The following is a 23913-nucleotide window of genomic DNA, read 5'->3' as shown; positions in this document are numbered from 1 at the left end:
TGATGGTGTAGCTAATGGCAGGCCAAGGGGAAGTGGTTTTGAGTTGAAGATTGGATGCCAGATTGGATTGTTCTTTCCAGAGAGAGTGGTGGGATACTGGAACAGGCTGCCCAGAGAGGTTGTGGATGCCCCGTCCCTGGAGGTGTTCAAGGCCAGGTCGGATGGGGCCCTGGGCAGCCTGGTTAGTATTAGATGTGATGCAGATGGGATTGACGCATCTGTTTTGCAGCCTCCAGTGGAGCTGTGTGTGTCGTGGGCACCCCATGCCCGCATCAGCGTGGGTAGGGTGTGGCCTTCCTGCGGACTGGGGGTTTGGTCTTTGGAGGCTGGCACTCGGGAGACCCCGTTTCTTCTTTTATGGGTGGCAGCAGTCCAGGTCGGGTGATGGAAGACTCCTCAGGCAGCCTGGACTCCCCACGAAGTGGTGATGCTGCCATCTGCCCCAGTGCATCCTGCACTGTCCTGATCTTCCTTGCCCTCTGCCTGAGAAGTTTCACCGAGTCACAAGTCAGTGGGAGCCTGGATGGTCGGCCTTGAGGCTCTGTAGACTCAGCCCTTGTGGAAGATCTTCTTGAGTCGCTTCTGAAAGGTGTTGCTGGCCTCAAGGTGATCTGAGGGGGTGCGGCCTTGGCTGTCTGCAATTTTTGCACCGCATCCTCACGATGGGCTTTTCCTGCTTCCTGCACTTCATCAAGGAAGCTCACGTGTTTGGTTCCCAGTGTTCGGCGCTGGTCTTGTTTGCTTGATGGTACTGCCTCCCCCTGCAGCTCGCAGGTCACCGGCTGCTCTTGGGCTTCAGACGCCCTCCGGATGGGTGGCAGCGGACTGAAAGGACAGAGCGGGAGGGGTCCGCGTGAGTGGCTGATGGCTTTGGGGCCGCATGCTGCAAGCCTGAGCCAGGAGCCTTGGCTGCAACGCAGCCCTCCCCACAGACAGCTCAGCGGCTGCCCCGTGACTCTCCTGGGATGCGGAGAGGGGGGCTCCTGGCGTCCCCATCCCAGCACGGTGGGTGCTGCGTTCAGCACTGTTGGGCGGCCACCAACAGTGACCCTTTGGGGCTAGGGAACGGGCTCTCGCTGTGTCACCCCCATGCACATCCCAGCCCAGAGCCTCCAGCCTCACCTGGCCTTGGAGCTCTCCTTCAGCAGTGAGCTCCTTATCCTTCTGAGGTGTCCTCCATCAACGCTGTCTGTGCTCAAGCGTTTGATGAAGGTTGGACGGTCAGCAAATCTCACTGGAATGGAGAAGGCAGAGGAGATTCACCGTAAACCCTTTGGCTCACTCACAAGGGGCTCTCAGGCCTGTTCCCAGAACATCTGAGAGGGACGCTCTGCTCCCCCCACTGCTGACATCTGCACCGCCTTCGTACCCTTCCTGACACCATCCCTGGCCCCACTCCTCCTCTCTGCAATTCAGCTCTGTTTTGGGACTGCATTAGTGACGTTGGCTTTGGGAAAGAGGAGCTGGGTGGTGACGATGAGGTGGCAGAGTGACTTTTGGGGACCGTATCCTTCCACTGGGGGAGGGCAGGGCCTAAGATCCGCACATCCTACTGCCATAGCCAGGGATGGGGGCACGTCACGCTCAGCGCCTTAGTTTGGGAGAGGCCAACAATTCCTTAGTTTGGGAAGAGGCCGTGCTGAGCTGGCGTGAAGCTTTGACACAAGTCAGAGCCCTTGGCTGATGTTCAGCAGGGGATTTCCCATCTCAAGTATGCTGCCCGTGCCGCGGAAAGGAGCTGGCAGCTGCTTTACCTTTCTTGCCCTGGACGAGAGGTGGCAAAGTCTCTTCTTTCTTTGGTTTCTCCGGACCAGGGAGGCTTCGTGAGGACCTGCGTCTTATTGCGGGCGGTGGTTTGGGAACAAACTCCATTTGAAACCTGTACGTGACGAGAAGACAGCAACCGGTGTGACGCAGCGCTCCAGCAATCCTTGTTGCTCTCTGGTTGTCTGCTCCCAGGCACATTTTCATGCTGCATGAAGCACATGACTTTCTAAAGTCTTCAGCAGCATCAGTCGGGATAAGTGAGGGGGAAATAGTTTCAAAAGGCAGGAGGGAAGATTTAGATTGGATATAAGGAAGAAGGTTTTGACAGAAGGGTGGCAGGCACCGGAACATCTTGCCCAGAGAGGTGGTGGGTGCCCGGATGGGCATTCAAGGTCGGGCTGGACCGGGCTCGGAGCAACCTCATCTGGCGGTAGGTGTGCCTGTTCCCTGCAGGGGAGTGGGACTAGGTGCCCTTTCGGGGTTCCTTCCAGCTGAAATCCTTCCATGACTGTAGGACATATGCTCATGGGCAGGACAGTCGTGGACACAAGGAGCAAGCGTGATGGAATGAGAGCTGAGCAGCTGCATCAAGCAGCAGCTACAGCCACCAACATACTCACTTGGGAAAGACGACAAGGCAGCCAGAGAGCGCCAGGGAGGCCACCGGTGCCATCCGGGACACCACCGTGTCCAGCAGCCAGGGGGCCTGCAGGGGAGAAAGGGGGAGGATGTGGGATGTCCTCGTCACGGCTGAGGTCCTGGGGACACGAGGAGCCCAAGGCGGGGAGAGCTGACAGCAGCACAGCACTTGTACGGCCTGAGCAGCTGGCCAGATCCTGGTGGGCCGTGTGCGGGCACAGCAGGTGTCACAGCTCTGCCTGGGTCATGGAGAAACTACAGCTCACCTTGAAAGCAGCTCTTCTGAATTTCTCTTTCCCTGACAGCTTCTCGAGGAAGTCGTAGTAGAATTTCATTTGGAAGGTCAGTCCGTCAATGAGGAGCACGCCGATGTCCTTGAGGACAACGGCAACGTTCTCCCCATTCTGCAGGCAGCCGGAGAGCAGGGACATGGTGCTTTGAATGCAAGTCCGGAGTGTCTGCCAGCTCAGAGAAGCAGCTGCGGCCACCTTGCTGTATTTCAGCGGCTCCACCTTCCTATGGACTGAAAAATGCGAGGGACGGAGTTGATGATACGGGTGGTTTTCCACAGGTTCTTCCCTAGAAGTGCTTCTGGTGGACATCAGCCAGAACGGCCCCATATTTGGACGGGCTGCTCAGAGGGAGAGGTTTGCTTTTGAGAATGGAGGTGGTGGCCGTTTGCCCTGTCCATGAAGCCAGCAAAAGTTTAATCCCCCCTCCTACCTGGCAGGGACTCCCTGTGGGCCTTGAGGTGGTGCGTGGCTATGAGGTTTGTAGCCAGGTGAAACACGGGCCACTGCAGAGTCACCGTCCCGTCCTCAGTCCGGATGTCTTTGGAGATGGTGTCAAAGAAGCCAAAGGTGGGAATCCAGACCCCCTGCAAGTGGGAGAGAAAGGAAGGGCGGAAGGGTTATGGGACGGCTGGAGGAAGAGCCGAAGGGGTCCAAGGTAGGGACAGCCCTCTGCCGCTGTTCAGAGGCACAAGCCAGGGCATCGGGAATGGCTTTGGGAAGGGGCTGCACAGTCCTCTCCTTCCCCTCGCCCTCCCAAATGCAGCACAGCAGGCAGGGCAGAAGCAGCCTCGTGGGATCCAGAGGCTTCCAGAGACAGGCATCAGCCCTGAGATAGACAGTGCCCGGCACAAGTGATCGTGCAGGAGTTGCAGGAAGCCCGTGGGATGCCCAGGAGAGAAATGTGGGGGCAGTTTCCTGCTTTCTGTGGAGGGGGAGACTCAGAGGAAGTCCAGGCTGAGCTGGATGGGGAGAGGAGGAACCCGACAGCCAACACACCTTCTGCAGCAGCAGCTGCTCCCGTACGTAGGCGGCCACCGCATCCCAGACGGCAACTCGCTCTGGAGGGCAAAGGAAAAGCAGGTCACACTCTGCATCTGCCGCTTCCCAGCACCGCTACCGCTGCCAGGCAGGAGCGAGGTGGCAGATGGAAAGTGTCATCTCGTGCCAAGGTTGGCTGTGGACCCGTGTACCTTCGGTGTCGGCGCGTGTCGGTCTGGAGGCACGCCTCGCTGCGGGGCCGACCTCGCTCATCCCGTTCCGCCTCGTGCCGGCGGCTTGCTCCTTGTTGGCGCCAGCCATGCCGGAGCTCATCCTTCAGATGCGTCTGCTCTCTGCCAGATGCTCCTTCAGGATGCAGGACCCACCAGCGTGCTCTGCCTACATACCCCTCCCGGGTGCCCGTGTCACAAACGTCGCCATGGTGACGCGATGACAGCGTGGCCGGTGCTGGCCGCTGCCCATTGTGATGCTGGCACCAGCAGCCTGCTGCCCGCCCCGGGTGGGAGCGCTGACCGCTCACTGTTTTCTCTCTCTCCTTTTCTTTGCTCTCAGTGTAGTATTACTTGTTTTCCTTTAGTGGCCGTTGCCTGAAGTGATGTTCAAGAAGGAGATACGGAAACAAGTACTGTTCCAAAGTACTCTACCCGTAACGCTGATGACCTGTGGTCAGAAAGTTGCTTAGTTTTGCCTGGAAGTCGTTGATTCCTTGTTAGAACGCTCCATAAATTAGCCGGCATTGATCCTCTGTGTCACAGTCATGACTCCATGGCTCCCGCGACCCTGCCGGGCAGGGAGTGCTTTGTTTGGGGGATCCCAGAGATTTGCTTTCCTCACAGCCTTCCAAGCAGGATGAGACATTTCACATGGACATTGTGGGCAGGATCACCTGAAGGAAGGAAGAGGAACGAAGAGGGGATATCGGCTGAGTTAAGAAAGCGGGACGTTGGATTGGATGACATCAGATTTGTGAACAGAAAGTAGAACCCGGGATCGTAGGGGTTGGAAGGGACCAGCGGGGGTTCACCACGTTCACCACCCCTGCCAAAACAGGTTCCCAGCAGTAGGTTGCCAGCTATCACTTGTCTTTGTACAATTTCTGAGCGGACGTCACTCTGTGGTGTCTGTGGGAATGGAATGTTGTTTCTGCATTAGATACTAAAAAGGGCAACTGGTTTGTAGAAGAACTTTCCTCCTTCCGAGCTTATCTCTATGCAAGGGAGGTCAAGCAGATATCCAGAAACAATAACCAAGTGTGGAGTGAGGGTCAGACGTTAATTAATTAATTAGAAGTTTACACTTAGCCAGCAGAGATCTATGTTTGTCCAGTGTTTGTATGTTTAGTGAAGCGTTGAGAAGATTGGGAACCTAAAGTATTCAGCCAATGAGGAACTGGGGGAGAAAGAGAGAAGCATCGGGCAATAGGGAATAAAAGATGTAACGCTGTTTTCTGAGTGCTGTCCTGCTTGCAGGAGGCCCCTCCATTGCAATTGCAAATAAAATCTGCTTTATCAGAGATATCGTCCTGATAAAGTGTTTGGATATTTCCAACATACATCATTGAATAGCTTGGATTGGTAGGGACCTTAAAGCCCATCAAGTTCCAACCCCCGTGTCATTGTCCTTGCCTTGAGCATGGGGCATCCACAACTTCTCTGGGCAATCTGTTCCATTGCCTCACAACCTGATGTTAAGGACATTAGGAATTCCCTCCTAACATCTAATCTTATTTTCTCTTTTAGTGTGTAACCATTTTCCTTGGGCCTATCACTGTCAAAGATGTTTTTTTTTCTGTTGTTTTGTTTGTTTGTGTGTTTGTTTTGAGGCTGTAGGTGTGAAAGATGTTATGTAATGTCAATAAAACTGGAACAAAGAACTGAAGAGAAAGATCCAAATCACAGAAAATGTGCCAACACACCTCTCAGTTTCTAAACTGCTTTGGGGCCTGGTTTCTCTCCTTATTGGAAATACCAGTCTTTGAGGAGATTTATTGTGTCACTGTTTTCCAGAACTGTGTTTGGAGGACACAAAAGCATTCAGGTGCTGGGACACAGGCAGCTGCTAGCCCTGCTTGGTCTCACCTCTGTATTTGATCTCCCACTCCCTGCAGGTGTTTCCAGCTCTCCTGAATAAATGACCATGGCTAAGGTCGTGTTTTCTGCAGGCAGTGTGGGCATGTGCCCTTCCCACTGCTCTCCAGATTTCCCCCTCCCTTTGCTCTTTGTTCTTTCAGATACCTCCCAGCTATCTGGTTACTCTAGGAGCTCCCATAAGTTGGAAACTTGGGCCATCTCAGAAGTCTAATGAATTCTTTACTCAACTTCTTATTTGTGTTTGTATGTACTTTCTCTGCCAAAAGTTCTTCTGGCACCGAAATTCCCCCTGGAAGGCAGACAGCTTGAACATGGCATCCAGCTGAGGAGAGTGTTTTACTGTTCATTCAATTGCATCGTGTTGATTCCCATTTGTTGGCAACAAGGAGGAATCCCTCTGTGCCCATGTGCAGTTGGTTCTCTGAGGAAGGCAAGTGGGAGTTGATGCAAAGAAAAGCAACACTGAGCTGCAAATTTCAGAGAAGACTGATGTGAGGAAAAGGGATGAAAATCCCACGGGGCCAATGTGAGCAGTAATGGGCTTGGGAGGCTGAGGAGAAAGTCTGTCCACACAGTGAAAGAGCAAACCTCATTAGGAGACGCCTTGGATGATTACTGTCTACAAAGTGCTGCCTTAATTTGCTTTTAATACTGGAGAAAATATAAATAAATAAAGAGACTCGTTAAATGTACCTTAGGGTCCTCCTCTTTAAGTGCACTCCTGATAGCTCTCCAGTTAGCTGTACAGGTTCTGAAGACTTGAGGAAGATGTCAGGAAGGCACAAAGCACTTGAGGGCTCTCGGGGTTGTACTGGTCTCCTTGGGGTGTTTGGTGCTGAGTCCATCATCCTCCAGTGCTGAGAGAAGACTGCACAAAGTGCTCAGGAAGATAAAGTTGGAAGGAAGTTTCTGGGAGTATGAATGGGCCCCGCTGAGAGCCATTGCCAACACGGCCCCCAGGGACTTGTTAGAGCAGATCATTGGAAGCCATGATTACAGGGAGACAAAGGCGCTGTGCTGGTGGCTGTGATGCTGAGAACAGCATCCTTTGCCTTATGGAGCAGCAAGGTCAAACCCTGATGCCCAGACCTTTGGAAGGGAGATCCTGTCCCTTATGCAGGATCGAGACTATTCCTGGAGCAGTGGGAGCCTTTGCATGGGGCACAAGGAGGCCATGAGACCCCAGTGCCACGAGGACAGTGTGTCCCCTCACGGTTCTCTGTACCACAGACACCATCCACGGCCTGCTGGACAAAGACCTTGGCTCCGTCAGGGCCTTCCAGCGTTGCCAGCCCCTCAGCCATCTCCACCACGTGCTGTCCTACACTGTCCCATGCAGTCTGCACCCGTTTCCCTGCAGGACATCGGCACCAAGCCTGCTTCCCACCACAGCATCTCCCTGCCTGGACTGCTGCCCCTGACCTCAGTGGCTGTTCTTTGGAACACACAGCTGTGGGCTGATCACAGAGTGACTCCGGGTGACCTCAGGCATCACAGCACTGCCCTCAGATCCCACATCCATATTCCCACAGCCCAGTCCCAAATCTCACATTCCGAGCCCACAGTCAACATCCCAACCCCGCATCCTACAGCCCACATCCCAATCCCAGTTCCAAATCTCATTCCCAGACCCTCATCCCAAGCCCATCACCCACCTGTCAATCTCAATCCCTCATCCCAATCGCAATCCCACATCCCCGATCCCAATTCCGATCCCAATCCCATCCCCTATGGCAATACAGAGCACCCCGAGGCCCCGCCCCCACAGCCGCTCCGCCCCGCCCCCGGCCTCTCACTGGTCGGCGACACTTCCGGTCCGTTCGCGCCTCTCATTGGTCGGCGGCAGTTCCGGCCCGCCTCCGGTCTCGGATTGGTCGGCGGCAGCGCCGCCGGCTCCGATTGGCTGAGGCGCCGAGCGCGGGAGCGGCCGTTGCCTCCGGCTCGGAGCCCGCCGTCTTTCCTCTCCGACGCCGCCGGTCCCGCAGGCGCAGGCGCTGCGCGCCGGAGCTGTGCGGGCAGCACCGAGACGGAGCCGCGGCACGACGGGAGCGGTGCTGAGGAAAGCGGCACAAGCCGGAGGTGTGCGGGAGAACGGCTTGGGCCGGGGCCGGGGAGAGGAACCGTGCGCGGGATGCGGGGCTTTGGGACGGCTGAAGGACTCGGGGCCCAACCGCCGCAGCGCTGCTGCCCGCATCCGGGCCGTGCCCCCCCGAGGCCTCCGGCGCTGCTCCCGGTGCCCCCCGGGGCTGAGGTGAGCTGTGGGTCCGGGGGGCGGTGGGGGAGATCCGGGGGGATGTGGGAGTTTAGGGGCTGTTTTGGCTACAGGGGGGCTGTGGGGTAATATGGGGTTTGGGGGGGTATGGGGTAATGTGGGGGAATATCGGGGATGTGGGGGAGTGTCGGGGGATGTGAGGGTATAGGTACTGTGTGGGGAATATGGGGTTGGGGGGCTATCAGGAGGGATGTGGGGCTATGAGGCGCTTTAGGGGGGCTGTAGAGGGATATAGGGCTGCGTGGGTGATAGGAGGGTATGGGGCTCTAGGGCTTCGGGGGCCTTAGGGGTGGATATAGGGGTTCGTGGGGCTATAGGGTGCTTTATTGTGGCTACAGGGAGATTTGGGGCAATAGCAAGCTGTGGGGACTCTAGAAGTAGTATGGGGGATATGGGAGAAAAGGGGGCTATGTGGGGGATAGAGGGGGATATGGGGCTATAAGGCACTGGGGGGGCTTTAGGGGGTGTTTTAGGGCTATAGAGAGATATAGGGTGCTATGGGAGCTGGGGGGGCGTGGGACTGTCGGTGGCTATTTGGGGAGCTATACAGTTGTAAGGGAAGATCATAAGGGGATATGCATGGGCTATCAAAGTGTTACGGGGGATATGGGAGTATAGGGGGCTTTATTGTGGCTATAGGGTGTTATGGGGCTATAGGAAAATGTGGGGGGACTATAGACGGGTTATAAGGGGATATGGGAGGGTTATAAAAGACTGGGGGGCTCTTGGGGGAATCTATAAGGGGAAGTGGGATGGCTATAGGAGAGTTCTTATGGGATATGGGACTACAAGGGGGTGTATGGGGGATATGGTTCTCTAAGGGGCTGTGTGGGGTGATAGGGGGCTCTAGGGTGGGCTCTACGGGCTGTGGGGCTAGAAGGCTCCCCCCTTCCTTTCATAGAATCACCAAGGTTGGAAAAGACCTAAAAGATCATCCAGTCCAACCGTTCACCCACTACCAATAGCTCCTACTAAACCATGTCCCTCAACACAACATCCAGTCTTTGCTTGAACACCCCAGGGTCGGTGACACCTCCATGGGCTGTCCATTCCAGTGCCTGATCACCCCTTCTGAAAAGTAATACTTCCTAATGTCCAGCTTGAATCTCCCCTGCCGTAGCTTGAAACCATTCCCTCTGGTCCTATCACTAATGACACGAGAGAAGAGGCCGACCCCCAGCTCACTACAACCTCCCTTCAGGAAGTTATAGACCTTTAAAGGGTTAATGGGACTATAGGGGTTTGTGGTGGGCAATGGGAGGGTCTATAGGATGATAGGGGGCTGGGGAGGGTCTATAGAGAGGGTTATTATGCTATGGGAAGTTTTGGGGGGACGTAGAGGGGCTGAGGGGGGCAGTGGGGGAATATAGGGAGATATGGGCCTATAGGAGGTGTATGGCAGATGTGGTTCCATAAGTGGCTGTGTGGGGCCATAGGGTGATGGTAGGCTATAAGGGGACGTTGGGCTAGAAGGCTCACCCTCCTCTCCCACCCTATAACCTATCCATAGGTTTAACCTATCCATAGCAGGGTGGCTGAAATGCCAGTCGTGAAACTTAAATCAGAACTGAAGTTTGATTGGAATAGAATAGCACTGTTTTGTGGTCTTAAATCTGACACGTGTTTTCTCCTTGGGCTTCAGGTACAGATATAGTTTCATAATGGCTTTGGAGAAGGTTTCACTATCCAGTCTCCTGATCAGGAAGAAAGAAGAAGGTTTTTGGAGGACTTAATCACGAGTGGAGCTGCTGCTGAACCTCCACTTCCAAGAAGCAGGCAGGTGAGGACGTTGTGCATCTCAGCCTTTGCTCACTGCAAGGTACCAGCGACTCAGTCTGTGCTGTGTGGTGATTTTCCATCAGCACTTCTGCTTGTGCCTGAGCACCAGGCATCCAGGCATCTGTATTTCCTCCCTCAGACCTCCCTTACCAGCTCCACAGCCCCCCTAGGATCTTGTTCCCCTTCCAGCTGGCTCTGAAGAGCCCTTCCATTTTTGAGAAGGCTGCCGGTTTAGTTCAGCATCTCCTGATGTGTCACAGAGATTCAGGGCGTTCAAGAAGACGCTTCTTTAACGTGCTTAAGATGGTGAATTCTGCCAGACAGAGCGCTTGTCTAATTAACCCTCTTAACCGCAAGGTTTCTTCTGTAGGTCCCGATGATGGCACAGGCATTAAACAGCACAGAGCTCGTCGCTGGGGAGAGGCTGTGCATTGTGTATGAAGGGAGAGATGGAGGAGGGGTTTGAACAGCGTTGTGCAGGAATGGAAAGCTGGTAAGAGAAACGGTGTGTGTTCTGAGAGCAAGGGCTGTACAGCTCATCTCTGTGTTCTAACAGGAAATGCACGGCAGAGCTCTCTGCTCTCTGTTCTTTCTTGCAAGGTTACTGCCCTTCAAAGTGCTCTGTGGATTGGCATCACGATGACAACCCAAGGATGGCAGCAGGAGATGCAGCACAGCCCTCTCCAGCAGCAACGTGCGTTGATTCATCTTGCTAATTCTCAAAGGAGAAGGTGTGTGTAGCTTCCAAAGTTGGTGGCAAGATAGCATCTTGTGAAGGCTTTGGGGCTCTTCCTCTTCCGCATCCTAAGGCAGTGAAGGAGTTCCCTTGCTGTGTGGGAATGGTTCCTGTGCAAGGGCACGGTCGTCAGCCTGTAACAGATACTGAAGGTGATGGTTTTGTGTCTGCAATTATGGAGTTGGCCTTGTAGTGGCAGTTGCACCCACTAACATGCAGCTCTTTCTGACACAGGCAGCTGAATGGGCAGCGGTACTGCAGCTTCTCTGGCAGTCTTGCAGCTACGTCAGGAAGTAGCAGATGTGGATTTGAAAGAAGAACTCCGTTCCTGGGACGTTCCCCTGTTCTTCCCCTAGCCGTCCCCTTGCCCCAGCCCAGATTCCCCTTGCATTCCTGTAGGTGTTCCTTCCATCCCCCATGGCTGCCCCTTGCTTTCCCCAAGATAACCCATTACCTTTCCTTTACAGCCCACCCATAATTCCCTCAGAGCCCCGACACCTCCCTCCTCCCTCAATACTTTCCCTGCAAGATCCCAGTAGCCCAGCACAGACCCCATTTCCTCTTAATGACCTCCTCAGACTAGGAACTTCTCCACTACAGCTGGCCAAAAACCTCACAGACCTCCATAGCCCCCAGCAGCACCCCATATTCCCCACTAGACTCCAGCAGACCCCCATTATTTCCTCCCTCTGATCTCCCTTATCGCCTCCAGGGCTCCTTAGCAACGTCAGAGACCTCCACAGTCCTTGACAGGACCCCTGCCACTATTCCAGGACCCCAATAGCCAACCTGGGCCCCTCCTCACCCCCTTCTCCCTCCAGAACCCATACAACCAAATAATACTGGGGCAGGGGCAGCTGCTGCTGGAGAGGAATGTGGAGCTGCAGCACTTCCTGCACAACACAGATGTGGGTGAAAGTGATGTGGGAGCACTGGGGATATGGGCCACAGGCTGCAGGAGCAGAGTGCTGCGCAGGAGAAGGCAACGTGTGAGGTAAAGGTGGGACTTGTGGGTGTGGGAACGTGGGGTGGCATGGGGATGTAGAGGGTCTGGGGTCATGTGGGGAGGGGTTTGGGGTGAGAATGGGGGATGTGGGGTGGTGCTGGAATGCATTTTTTGATTTCTTCCTGAGAGGGGATTGGGGTTCCCTGTGGCCCAAAGGTGGGGCCCTGATCCATAACCCCACATGACCCAAAAACCCAAAAACCCCATAGAACTCAGCGTGACCCCAAGGCTCCACATGACCCATATCCCTGTGAGCACTACAACCCCGGATGAGGCTGTGGACAGTGATGGGTCTGTTCTGGGGTCGTTCAGGGGACGCTACAGGGTGGCTCTGGGGTCGCTGTACATCAGCTGCCTATAACATCTGCTGACCCCCGGCTTGCCCCCATCTTGCTGGGCAAGCTGGGAGTCCGGGGGGCTATGGAAGAGGTTCCATGATCAGAGCAGATTCACCACCAGCTCTGTGTGCGGGAACATCAACCCCACTGAGCTGTGGCTGTGTCCCATAGCTGCCCCATTTCATAGCAGCCCCAGAGCCATCCTAGAGCAGCCCAGAACAGCCCCATCACTGCCCACGGCCCGTGGCCAGCAGCAGTTCCACCACCAGCGGTGTGTTGGGTAAAGGCAGCTCCTAGGTGTGGCTGTGCCCCATAGCTGCCCCAAAGTGCCCCTTTGGGGTCCTCCCATCCGTGTCCTTTGTCTGTCCCACAGCTTTGTAGGGCTTCCCCCATCCCTGCAGATCCCCCCAAGTGCCCATGGGCTGTGCAAGAAACGCTCTCATCACTGCTCTTCCATCAGGCACAGCTCTCCCTGCAGCAGCAAAGCTCATCTGTTATTGCTATGGCTTCTCTGCACTCTCCCTCCTTGTGGTGAGGGAGAAAAGGCGCAGCTGCTCACTGAGCTCCTTCTGCTCCTGTAGCTCTCCTCCCTTGGCAGTCCCTGCTCTCCTGTTCCCTCTTGGCTGGGGACTGCAGGCTCACAGTCTAGGCCACGCATCCGCTCTGCTGTTTCTCTAGGTGAGGTCTGTGGCCAACCTGGTCCTTTTGGTGTGATTGTTTTCTTTCCTATGCAGACAGGCAGGCAGGATTTCTGACAGCTGTTGCCATTGCTGTGTCTCATGCTCTGTCCTGCACCTGTGCCTTCCCTCGTGTGCAGTCTCCACCTTCCTTTGGTCCGAACATCCTGGTCCTGCTGTGCTCTGCTCAGCATCTGTCTGCTGAACAACAGCACAGCTCTCACTCTGATCCTACTTATCCTGCTATCCGTGCAGATGTTAGAATGTTTCCTGACCGTAACAGCTCAGCACAGCCGTGCTGACCACAGCAGGGTGCAGCTTCTTGTTGCAGAGTCCCGTAGCGGTGGGTGACCGTGCAAAAGGGGAATCCCACCGCTGCTGTTCTCCATCCTTCTCCTTCTGCACCACCATGCATTCCTTCCTCCTCGTGCTGCGCTGCCATCAGAGCTCTTTGTCCATTTCTCGGGGTCTTTGCAGTAATTGCTCCAAGACCTGATGTTGGAGCCATTTCTTTACCACTGTCCCTACTGCTCCAACGTCCCCAGTCTGGGACGCCTTTTTGTAAGGAGGTCTGCTGTTCCTTCTGCAGCTGACTTGGATTTCTTCTCCCACTGTCCCCATTAAGGAGTTGATTTCCTGCAGTCCATCCCAGCTCTATCCCTGGTTCAAGTCTCCTTCGTTGCCACGCAGCACCCAAGCTCCAGCCCCTTCCTTAGTCTCGGTGGGATCGCTTTGTCACCAAACCTTGTGACAGGTGTTTCCCTGCAGAAGCATTCATGTCCTCCTTCTGGCTCTTTTGGACAGTTCCCATCTCTCCAAACTGAGGGAAACGGCTGCAGCCCACCCCATGTCGCCTTTGGGGCAGCTCTGGGGCAGTCCCCCCCCAAGGAGAAGATGCCTTTTCCCCACACACAGATGGTTCTATGGCCACATGGGGTTAGCACAGGAGGTCGTGGGTCACAGGGGGGTCATGCAGGTCACAGAGTTATGGGGTGACGTAGGGTCAGATGGCACTGCACAGAGTTATGTGGTCATATGGGGTTCTGGGTCAGAGCAATGGGGTCAGAAGGGATGGTAGGGTCAGGTTGGGTGATAGGGAGTTACGGGTCTCAGAGTGTTATATGGTGGGGGTGAGGTGGGGGCAGGGATCCCAGAGTTCTGGGGCCACATGGCAGTGGGTCGCAGCGTGATGGGGGCAGGCAGGGTCAGGGAGTCCCAGGGTCGTGTGGGGGTATGGTTCACACAGGGCTGTGGGTCACACGCTGCCATGGGGTCACGCACACACAGGGTTATGTGGTCATCTTGGGGTTTGGCTCATGTGGGGTCATGGATCGTGGCCCCACCTTTGGGCTACAGGGACCCCCAGTCCCATCTCAGGAAGAAATAAAGGCATTCCTACACCGCCCCACCTTTTTGCCTCAAACCACTCCTCACATCCCACCCTTCCCTCTATGTCCCCATAGCCCCATGAGCAAACCTCATTAGGAGATGCCTTGGATGAAGATGGACTGCAGAGTGCTGCCTTAATGTGCTATTAATGCCGGGGGAAATATAAATTAATAAATAGACTCATTAAATGTACTTTGGGCTCTTCCACTTTACATGCACTCCTGATAGCTCTCCAGCTATCTGTACAGGTTCTGAAGACTTGAGGAAGATGTCAGGAAGGCACAAAGCACTTGAGGGCTCTTGGGGTTGTACTGGTCTCCTTGGGGTGTTTGGTGCTGAGTCCATCATCCTCCAGTGCTGAGAGAAGACTGCACAAAGTGCTCAGGAAGATAAAGTTGGAAGGAAGTTTCTGGGAGTATGAATGGGCCCCGCTGAGAGCCATTGCCAACACGGCCCCCAGGGACTTGTTAGAGCAGATCATTGGAAGCCATGATTACAGGGAGACAAAGGCGCTGTGCTGGTGGCTGTGATGCTGAGAACAGCATCCTTTGCCTTATGGAGCAGCAAGGTCAAACCCTGATGCCCAGACCTTTGGAAGGGAGATCCTGTCCCTTATGCAGGATCGAGACTATTCCTGGGGCAGTGGGAGCCTTTGCATGGGGCACAAGGAGGCCACGAGAAGATCAGGGCACACAGAACACCAACAAAGAACACACCTCCATGCTGACAGCCCTCCCAGCTGGCAGCCAGCCCCTACGTGAGGGTAGGGAGGGCTGGAACCAGGCTCCACCCTTTGCCAGACAAGTGAATTGCTTCCACCTGTCCTCCACAGCAGAACAAGGCCTAATGAAGATCAAAGGCCAGTCGGCTGGGGGCAGCCTGCCAGGCCTGCTCTTCTTGGTGCTCTGCCTGGGCAGTTGGAGTGCTCCACGAGGCAGCTGTGGCAGCCTGGATGGTCTGCCTTGGGGCTGCGTGGAGCGGCTGCACTCAGGCCTTGAGGGAGATCCGGAATCTCTGGTGAAGCTGGCTGACTGGCTGGGGAAGCCTTCCGAGGCCTGAAGCCTCCTGGCCGGCCAGTTGGGCCAGGCCGAAAGCCGGCTGGCCGTTCAGGGGAGCACTGCCAGGCGAGAGGTGGCCGGCCGGCTGGCCCATGGAGCTCTGCATTTGCAGACCTCTCCAAGCCGGCCAAAGGGGCCCTGCCAGGCCAAAAGCCCGTAAGTTGTGATCCAGATAAGACAGAAGAGACTGTGCTGGATTTCCCTGGGCATCAAAGCACCGTGAGACGCTCTGATGCCCTCTCGCAATTCTTTCTCCCTCCACCAGCACAAGAGCTGGCGTCAAAAGGCGCAATGACACTGTCACAGGCGTTCTGGAGGTTTTTAAAGGGTAGGCCCCTGATAAGGCTTTATTGATGGTTTTGCCCCTCTACATTTCACTCTAGATCTCCTTGTTGGCCTGGAGAAGGGAAGGCAGCGGGGTGACCTCCTTGCAGCCTTCCAGTACATAAAGGGAGCCTACAAACAGGAGGGGAGTCAACTCTTTGATGGTGTAGCTAATGGCAGGCCAAGGGGAAGTGGTTTTGAGTTGAAGATTGGATGCCAGATTGGATTGTTCTTTCCAGAGAGAGTGGTGGGATACTGGAACAGGCTGCCCAGAGAGGTTGTGGATGCCCCGTCCCTGGAGGTGTTCAAGGCCAGGTCGGATGGGGCCCTGGGCAGCCTGGTTAGTATTAGATGTGATGCAGATGGGATTGACGCATCTGTTTTGCAGCCTCCAGTGGAGCTGTGTGTGTCGTGGGCACCCCATGCCCGCATCAGCGTGGGTAGGGTGTGGCCTTCCTGCGGACTGGGGGTTTGGTCTTTGGAGGCTGGCACTCGGGAGACCCCGTTTCTTCTTTTATGGGTGGCAGCAGTCCAGGTCGGGTGATGGAAGACTCCTCAGGCAGCCTGGACTCCCCACGAAGTGGTGATGCTGCCATCTGCCCCAGTGCATCCTGCACTGTCCTGATCTTCCTTGCCCTCTGCCTGAGAAGTTTCACCGAGTCACAAGTCAGTGGGAGCCTGGATGGTCGGCCTTGAGGCTCTGTAGACTCAGCCCTTGTGGAAGATCTTCTTGAGTCGCTTCTGAAAGGTGTTGCTGGCCTCAAGGTGATCTGAGGGGGTGCGGCCTTGGCTGTCTGCAATTTTTGCACCGCATCCTCACGATGGGCTTTTCCTGCTTCCTGCACTTCATCAAGGAAGCTCACGTGTTTGGTTCCCAGTGTTCGGCGCTGGTCTTGTTTGCTTGATGGTACTGCCTCCCCCTGCAGCTCGCAGGTCACCGGCTGCTCTTGGGCTTCAGACGCCCTCCGGATGGGTGGCAGCGGACTGAAAGGACAGAGCGGGAGGGGTCCGCGTGAGTGGCTGATGGCTTTGGGGCCGCATGCTGCAAGCCTGAGCCAGGAGCCTTGGCTGCAACGCAGCCCTCCCCACAGACAGCTCAGCGGCTGCCCCGTGACTCTCCTGGGATGCGGAGAGGGGGGCTCCTGGCGTCCCCATCCCAGCACGGTGGGTGCTGCGTTCAGCACTGTTGGGCGGCCACCAACAGTGACCCTTTGGGGCTAGGGAACGGGCTCTCGCTGTGTCACCCCCATGCACATCCCAGCCCAGAGCCTCCAGCCTCACCTGGCCTTGGAGCTCTCCTTCAGCAGTGAGCTCCTTATCCTTCTGAGGTGTCCTCCATCAACGCTGTCTGTGCTCAAGCGTTTGATGAAGGTTGGACGGTCAGCAAATCTCACTGGAATGGAGAAGGCAGAGGAGATTCACCGTAAACCCTTTGGCTCACTCACAAGGGGCTCTCAGGCCTGTTCCCAGAACATCTGAGAGGGACGCTCTGCTCCCCCCACTGCTGACATCTGCACCGCCTTCGTACCCTTCCTGACACCATCCCTGGCCCCACTCCTCCTCTCTGCAATTCAGCTCTGTTTTGGGACTGCATTAGTGACGTTGGCTTTGGGAAAGAGGAGCTGGGTGGTGACGATGAGGTGGCAGAGTGACTTTTGGGGACCGTATCCTTCCACTGGGGGAGGGCAGGGCCTAAGATCCGCACATCCTCCTGCCATAGCCAGGGATGGGGGCACGTCACGCTCAGCGCCTTAGTTTGGGAGAGGCCAACAATTCCTTAGTTTGGGAAGAGGCCGTGCTGAGCTGGCGTGAAGCTTTGACACAAGTCAGAGCCCTTGGCTGATGTTCAGCAGGGGATTTCCCATCTCAAGTATGCTGCCCGTGCCGCGGAAAGGAGCTGGCAGCTGCTTTACCTTTCTTGCCCTGGACGAGAGGTGGCAAAGTCTCTTCTTTCTTTGGTTTCTCCGGACCAGGGAGGCTTCGTGAGGACCTGCGTCTTATTGCGGGCGGTGGTTTGGGAACAAACTCCATTTGAAACCTGTACGTGACGAGAAGACAGCAACCGGTGTGACGCAGCGCTCCAGCAATCCTTGTTGCTCTCTGGTTGTCTGCTCCCAGGCACATTTTCATGCTGCATGAAGCACATGACTTTCTAAAGTCTTCAGCAGCATCAGTCGGGATAAGTGAGGGGGAAATAGTTTCAAAAGGCAGGAGGGAAGATTTAGATTGGATATAAGGAAGAAGGTTTTGACAGAAGGGTGGCAGGCACCGGAACATCTTGCCCAGAGAGGTGGTGGGTGCCCGGATGGGCATTCAAGGTCGGGCTGGACCGGGCTCGGAGCAACCTCATCTGGCGGTAGGTGTGCCTGTTCCCTGCAGGGGAGTGGGACTAGGTGCCCTTTCGGGGTTCCTTCCAGCTGAAATCCTTCCATGACTGTAGGACATATGCTCATGGGCAGGACAGTCGTGGACACAAGGAGCAAGCGTGATGGAATGAGAGCTGAGCAGCTGCATCAAGCAGCAGCTACAGCCACCAACATACTCACTTGGGAAAGACGACAAGGCAGCCAGAGAGCGCCAGGGAGGCCACCGGTGCCATCCGGGACACCACCGTGTCCAGCAGCCAGGGGGCCTGCAGGGGAGAAAGGGGGAGGATGTGGGATGTCCTCGTCACGGCTGAGGTCCTGGGGACACGAGGAGCCCAAGGCGGGGAGAGCTGACAGCAGCACAGCACTTGTACGGCCTGAGCAGCTGGCCAGATCCTGGTGGGCCGTGTGCGGGCACAGCAGGTGTCACAGCTCTGCCTGGGTCATGGAGAAACTACAGCTCACCTTGAAAGCAGCTCTTCTGAATTTCTCTTTCCCTGACAGCTTCTCGAGGAAGTCGTAGTAGAATTTCATTTGGAAGGTCAGTCCGTCAATGAGGAGCACGCCGATGTCCTTGAGGACAACGGCAACGTTCTCCCCATTCTGCAGGCAGCCGGAGAGCAGGGACACGGTGCTTTGAATGCAAGTCCGGAGTGTCTGCCAGCTCAGAGAAGCAGCTGCGGCCACCTTGCTGTATTTCAGCGGCTCCACCTTCCTATGGACTGAAAAATGCGAGGGACGGAGTTGATGATACGGGTGGTTTTCCACAGGTTCTTCCCTAGAAGTGCTTCTGGTGGACATCAGCCAGAACGGCCCCATATTTGGACGGGCTGCTCAGAGGGAGAGGTTTGCTTTTGAGAATGGAGGTGGTGGCCGTTTGCCCTGTCCATGAAGCCAGCAAAAGTTTAATCCCCCCTCCTACCTGGCAGGGACTCCCTGTGGGCCTTGAGGTGGTGCGTGGCTATGAGGTTTGTAGCCAGGTGAAACACGGGCCACTGCAGAGTCACCGTCCCGTCCTCAGTCCGGATGTCTTTGGAGATGGTGTCAAAGAAGCCAAAGGTGGGAATCCAGACCCCCTGCAAGTGGGAGAGAAAGGAAGGGCGGAAGGGTTATGGGACGGCTGGAGGAAGAGCCGAAGGGGTCCAAGGTAGGGACAGCCCTCTGCCGCTGTTCAGAGGCACAAGCCAGGGCATCGGGAATGGCTTTGGGAAGGGGCTGCGCAGTCCTCTCCTTCCCCTCGCCCTCCCAAATGCAGCACAGCAGGCAGGGCAGAAGCAGCCTCGTGGGATCCAGAGGCTTCCAGAGACAGGCATCAGCCCTGAGATAGACAGTGCCCGGCACAAGTGATCGTGCAGGAGTTGCAGGAAGCCCGTGGGATGCCCAGGAGAGAAATGTGGGGGCAGTTTCCTGCTTTCTGTGGAGGGGGAGACTCAGAGGAAGTCCAGGCTGAGCTGGATGGGGAGAGGAGGAACCCGACAGCCAACACACCTTCTGCAGCAGCAGCTGCTCCCGTACGTAGGCGGCCACCGCATCCCAGACGGCAACTCGCTCTGGAGGGCAAAGGAAAAGCAGGTCACACTCTGCATCTGCCGCTTCCCAGCACCGCTACCGCTGCCAGGCAGGAGCGAGGTGGCAGATGGAAAGTGTCGTCTCGTGCCAAGGTTGGCTGTGGACCCGTGTACCTTCGGTGTCGGCGCGTGTCGGTCTGGAGGCACGCCTCGCTGCGGGGCCGACCTCGCTCATCCCGTTCCGCCTCGTGCCGGCGGCTTGCTCCTTGTTGGCGCCAGCCATGCCGGAGCTCATCCTTCAGATGCGTCTGCTCTCTGCCAGATGCTCCTTCAGGATGCAGGACCCACCAGCGTGCTCTGCCTACATACCCCTCCCGGGTGCCCGTGTCACAAACGTCGCCATGGTGACGCGATGACAGCGTGGCCGGTGCTGGCCGCTGCCCATTGTGATGCTGGCACCAGCAGCCTGCTGCCCGCCCCGGGTGGGAGCGCTGACCGCTCACTGTTTTCTCTCTCTCCTTTTCTTTGCTCTCAGTGTAGTATTACTTGTTTTCCTTTAGTGGCCGTTGCCTGAAGTGATGTTCAAGAAGGAGATACGGAAACAAGTACTGTTCCAAAGTACTCTACCCGTAACGCTGATGACCTGTGGTCAGAAAGTTGCTTAGTTTTGCCTGGAAGTCGTTGATTCCTTGTTAGAACGCTCCATAAATTAGCCGGCATTGATCCTCTGTGTCACAGTCATGACTCCATGGCTCCCGCGACCCTGCCGGGCAGGGAGTGCTTTGTTTGGGGGATCCCAGAGATTTGCTTTCCTCACAGCCTTCCAAGCAGGATGAGACATTTCACATGGACATTGTGGGCAGGATCACCTGAAGGAAGGAAGAGGAACGAAGAGGGGATATCGGCTGAGTTAAGAAAGCGGGACGTTGGATTGGATGACATCAGATTTGTGAACAGAAAGTAGAACCCGGGATCGTAGGGGTTGGAAGGGACCAGCGGGGGTTCACCACGTTCACCACCCCTGCCAAAACAGGTTCCCAGCAGTAGGTTGCCAGCTATCACTTGTCTTTGTACAGTTTCTGAGCGGACGTCACTCTGTGGTGTCTGTGGGAATGGAATGTTGTTTCTGCATTAGATACTAAAAAGGGCAACTGGTTTGTAGAAGAACTTTCCTCCTTCCGAGCTTATCTCTATGCAAGGGAGGTCAAGCAGATATCCAGAAACAATAACCAAGTGTGGAGTGAGGGTCAGACGTTAATTAATTAATTAGAAGTTTACACTTAGCCAGCAGAGATCTATGTTTGTCCAGTGTTTGTATGTTTAGTGAAGCGTTGAGAAGATTGGGAACCTAAAGTATTCAGCCAATGAGGAACTGGGGGAGAAAGAGAGAAGCATCGGGCAATAGGGAATAAAAGATGTAACGCTGTTTTCTGAGTGCTGTCCTGCTTGCAGGAGGCCCCTCCATTGCAATTGCAAATAAAATCTGCTTTATCAGAGATATCGTCCTGATAAAGTGTTTGGATATTTCCAACATACATCATTGAATAGCTTGGATTGGTAGGGACCTTAAAGCCCATCAAGTTCCAACCCCCGTGTCATTGTCCTTGCCTTGAGCATGGGGCATCCACAACTTCTCTGGGCAATCTGTTCCATTGCCTCACAACCTGATGTTAAGGACATTAGGAATTCCCTCCTAACATCTAATCTTATTTTCTCTTTTAGTGTGTAACCATTTTCCTTGGGCCTATCACTGTCAAAGATGTTTTTTTTTCTGTTGTTTTGTTTGTTTGTGTGTTTGTTTTGAGGCTGTAGGTGTGAAAGATGTTATGTAATGTCAATAAAACTGGAACAAAGAACTGAAGAGAAAGATCCAAATCACAGAAAATGTGCCAACACACCTCTCAGTTTCTAAACTGCTTTGGGGCCTGGTTTCTCTCCTTATTGGAAATACCAGTCTTTGAGGAGATTTATTGTGTCACTGTTTTCCAGAACTGTGTTTGGAGGACACAAAAGCATTCAGGTGCTGGGACACAGGCAGCTGCTAGCCCTGCTTGGTCTCACCTCTGTATTTGATCTCCCACTCCCTGCAGGTGTTTCCAGCTCTCCTGAATAAATGACCATGGCTAAGGTCGTGTTTTCTGCAGGCAGTGTGGGCATGTGCCCTTCCCACTGCTCTCCAGATTTCCCCCTCCCTTTGCTCTTTGTTCTTTCAGATACCTCCCAGCTATCTGGTTACTCTAGGAGCTCCCATAAGTTGGAAACTTGGGCCATCTCAGAAGTCTAATGAATTCTTTACTCAACTTCTTATTTGTGTTTGTATGTACTTTCTCTGCCAAAAGTTCTTCTGGCACCGAAATTCCCCCTGGAAGGCAGACAGCTTGAACATGGCATCCAGCTGAGGAGAGTGTTTTACTGTTCATTCAATTGCATCGTGTTGATTCCCATTTGTTGGCAACAAGGAGGAATCCCTCTGTGCCCATGTGCAGTTGGTTCTCTGAGGAAGGCAAGTGGGAGTTGATGCAAAGAAAAGCAACACTGAGCTGCAAATTTCAGAGAAGACTGATGTGAGGAAAAGGGATGAAAATCCCACGGGGCCAATGTGAGCAGTAATGGGCTTGGGAGGCTGAGGAGAAAGTCTGTCCACACAGTGAAAGAGCAAACCTCATTAGGAGACGCCTTGGATGATTACTGTCTACAAAGTGCTGCCTTAATTTGCTTTTAATACTGGAGAAAATATAAATAAATAAAGAGACTCGTTAAATGTACCTTAGGGTCCTCCTCTTTAAGTGCACTCCTGATAGCTCTCCAGTTAGCTGTACAGGTTCTGAAGACTTGAGGAAGATGTCAGGAAGGCACAAAGCACTTGAGGGCTCTCGGGGTTGTACTGGTCTCCTTGGGGTGTTTGGTGCTGAGTCCATCATCCTCCAGTGCTGAGAGAAGACTGCACAAAGTGCTCAGGAAGATAAAGTTGGAAGGAAGTTTCTGGGAGTATGAATGGGCCCCGCTGAGAGCCATTGCCAACACGGCCCCCAGGGACTTGTTAGAGCAGATCATTGGAAGCCATGATTACAGGGAGACAAAGGCGCTGTGCTGGTGGCTGTGATGCTGAGAACAGCATCCTTTGCCTTATGGAGCAGCAAGGCCAAACCCTGATGCCCAGACCTTTGGAAGGGAGATCCTGTCCCTTATGCAGGATCGAGACTATTCCTGGAGCAGTGGGAGCCTTTGCATGGGGCACAAGGAGGCCATGAGACCCCAGTGCCACGAGGACAGTGTGTCCCCTCACGGTTCTCTGTACCACAGACACCATCCACGGCCTGCTGGACAAAGACCTTGGCTCCGTCAGGGCCTTCCAGCGTTGCCAGCCCCTCAGCCATCTCCACCACGTGCTGTCCTACACTGTCCCATGCAGTCTGCACCCGTTTCCCTGCAGGACGTCGGCACCAAGCCTGCTTCCCACCACAGCATCTCCCTGCCTGGACTGCTGCCCCTGACCTCAGTGGCTGTTCTTTGGAACACACAGCTGTGGGCTGATCACAGAGTGACTCCGGGTGACCTCAGGCATCACAGCACTGCCCTCAGATCCCACATCCATATTCCCACAGCCCAGTCCCAAATCTCACATTCCGAGCCCACAGTCAACATCCCAACCCCGCATCCTACAGCCCACATCCCAATCCCAGTTCCAAATCTCATTCCCAGACCCTCATCCCAAGCCCATCACCCACCTGTCAATCTCAATCCCTCATCCCAATCGCAATCCCACATCCCCGATCCCAATTCCGATCCCAATCCCATCCCCTATGGCAATACAGAGCACCCCGAGGCCCCGCCCCCACAGCCGCTCCGCCCCGCCCCCGGCCTCTCACTGGTCGGCGACACTTCCGGTCCGTTCGCGCCTCTCATTGGTCGGCGGCAGTTCCGGCCCGCCTCCGGTCTCGGATTGGTCGGCGGCAGCGCCGCCGGCTCCGATTGGCTGAGGCGCCGAGCGCGGGAGCGGCCGTTGCCTCCGGCTCGGAGCCCGCCGTCTTTCCTCTCCGACGCCGCCGGTCCCGCAGGCGCAGGCGCTGCGCGCCGGAGCTGTGCGGGCAGCACCGAGACGGAGCCGCGGCACGACGGGAGCGGTGCTGAGGAAAGCGGCACAAGCCGGAGGTGTGCGGGAGAACGGCTTGGGCCGGGGCCGGGGAGAGGAACCGTGCGCGGGATGCGGGGCTTTGGGACGGCTGAAGGACTCGGGGCCCAACCGCCGCAGCGCTGCTGCCCGCATCCGGGCCGTGCCCCCCCGAGGCCTCCGGCGCTGCTCCCGGTGCCCCCCGGGGCTGAGGTGAGCTGTGGGTCCGGGGGGCGGTGGGGGAGATCCGGGGGGATGTGGGAGTTTAGGGGCTGTTTTGGCTACAGGGGGGCTGTGGGGTAATATGGGGTTTGGGGGGGTATGGGGTAATGTGGGGGAATATCGGGGATGTGGGGGAGTGTCGGGGGATGTGAGGGTATAGGTACTGTGTGGGGAATATGGGGTTGGGGGGCTATCAGGAGGGATGTGGGGCTATGAGGCGCTTTAGGGGGGCTGTAGAGGGATATAGGGCTGCGTGGGTGATAGGAGGGTATGGGGCTCTAGGGCTTCGGGGGCCTTAGGGGTGGATATAGGGGTTCGTGGGGCTATAGGGTGCTTTAT

General features: G+C 55.5%; 2 protein-coding genes, 1 long non-coding RNA gene and 2 pseudogenes across 3 annotated transcripts; 3 read left to right on the top strand and 2 right to left on the bottom strand.

The window, feature by feature from the left end:
- Window positions 1-272: 272 nt before the first annotated feature.
- Window positions 273-3404, bottom strand: LOC149911802 (uncharacterized). Its single transcript, XM_090133317.1, has 3 exons — window positions 1755-3404; window positions 1123-1234; window positions 273-825 (listed from the first exon to the last, which is right to left on the bottom strand). Exons 1-3 carry the CDS (start codon window positions 2152-2154, stop codon window positions 273-275), a joined length of 1065 nt encoding a protein of 354 aa, XP_089989443.1. The 5' UTR covers window positions 2155-3404.
- Window positions 3319-6480, top strand: LOC149911801 (uncharacterized; annotated as a pseudogene).
- Window positions 6481-10223: 3743 nt separating this feature from the next.
- Window positions 10224-14177, top strand: LOC149911800 (uncharacterized). The gene is made up of 2 exons (XR_016462857.1): window positions 10224-11569; window positions 14060-14177. It is a non-coding gene; the product is annotated as an uncharacterized LOC149911800 (long non-coding RNA).
- A 1621-nt stretch (window positions 14178-15798) lies between these two features.
- On the bottom strand, window positions 15799-18940 carry LOC149911799 (uncharacterized). The gene is made up of 3 exons (XM_090133304.1): window positions 17281-18940; window positions 16649-16760; window positions 15799-16351 (listed from the first exon to the last, which is right to left on the bottom strand). Exons 1-3 carry the CDS (start codon window positions 17678-17680, stop codon window positions 15799-15801), a joined length of 1065 nt encoding a protein of 354 aa, XP_089989430.1. The 5' UTR covers window positions 17681-18940.
- LOC149911798 (uncharacterized) lies at window positions 18845-22006 on the top strand (annotated as a pseudogene).
- The last annotated feature ends 1907 nt before the right edge of the window (window positions 22007-23913 follow it).

This window comes from Phasianus colchicus, unplaced genomic scaffold (genome assembly GCF_987193195.1).
Source record: "Phasianus colchicus unplaced genomic scaffold, bPhaCol1.hap1.1 HAP1_SCAFFOLD_57, whole genome shotgun sequence".
In the NCBI taxonomy this organism is placed as follows: domain Eukaryota; kingdom Metazoa; phylum Chordata; class Aves; order Galliformes; family Phasianidae; genus Phasianus; species Phasianus colchicus.
Note: the sequence above shows the minus strand (reverse complement) of the source record. Positions and strands in the feature narration are given on the sequence as shown.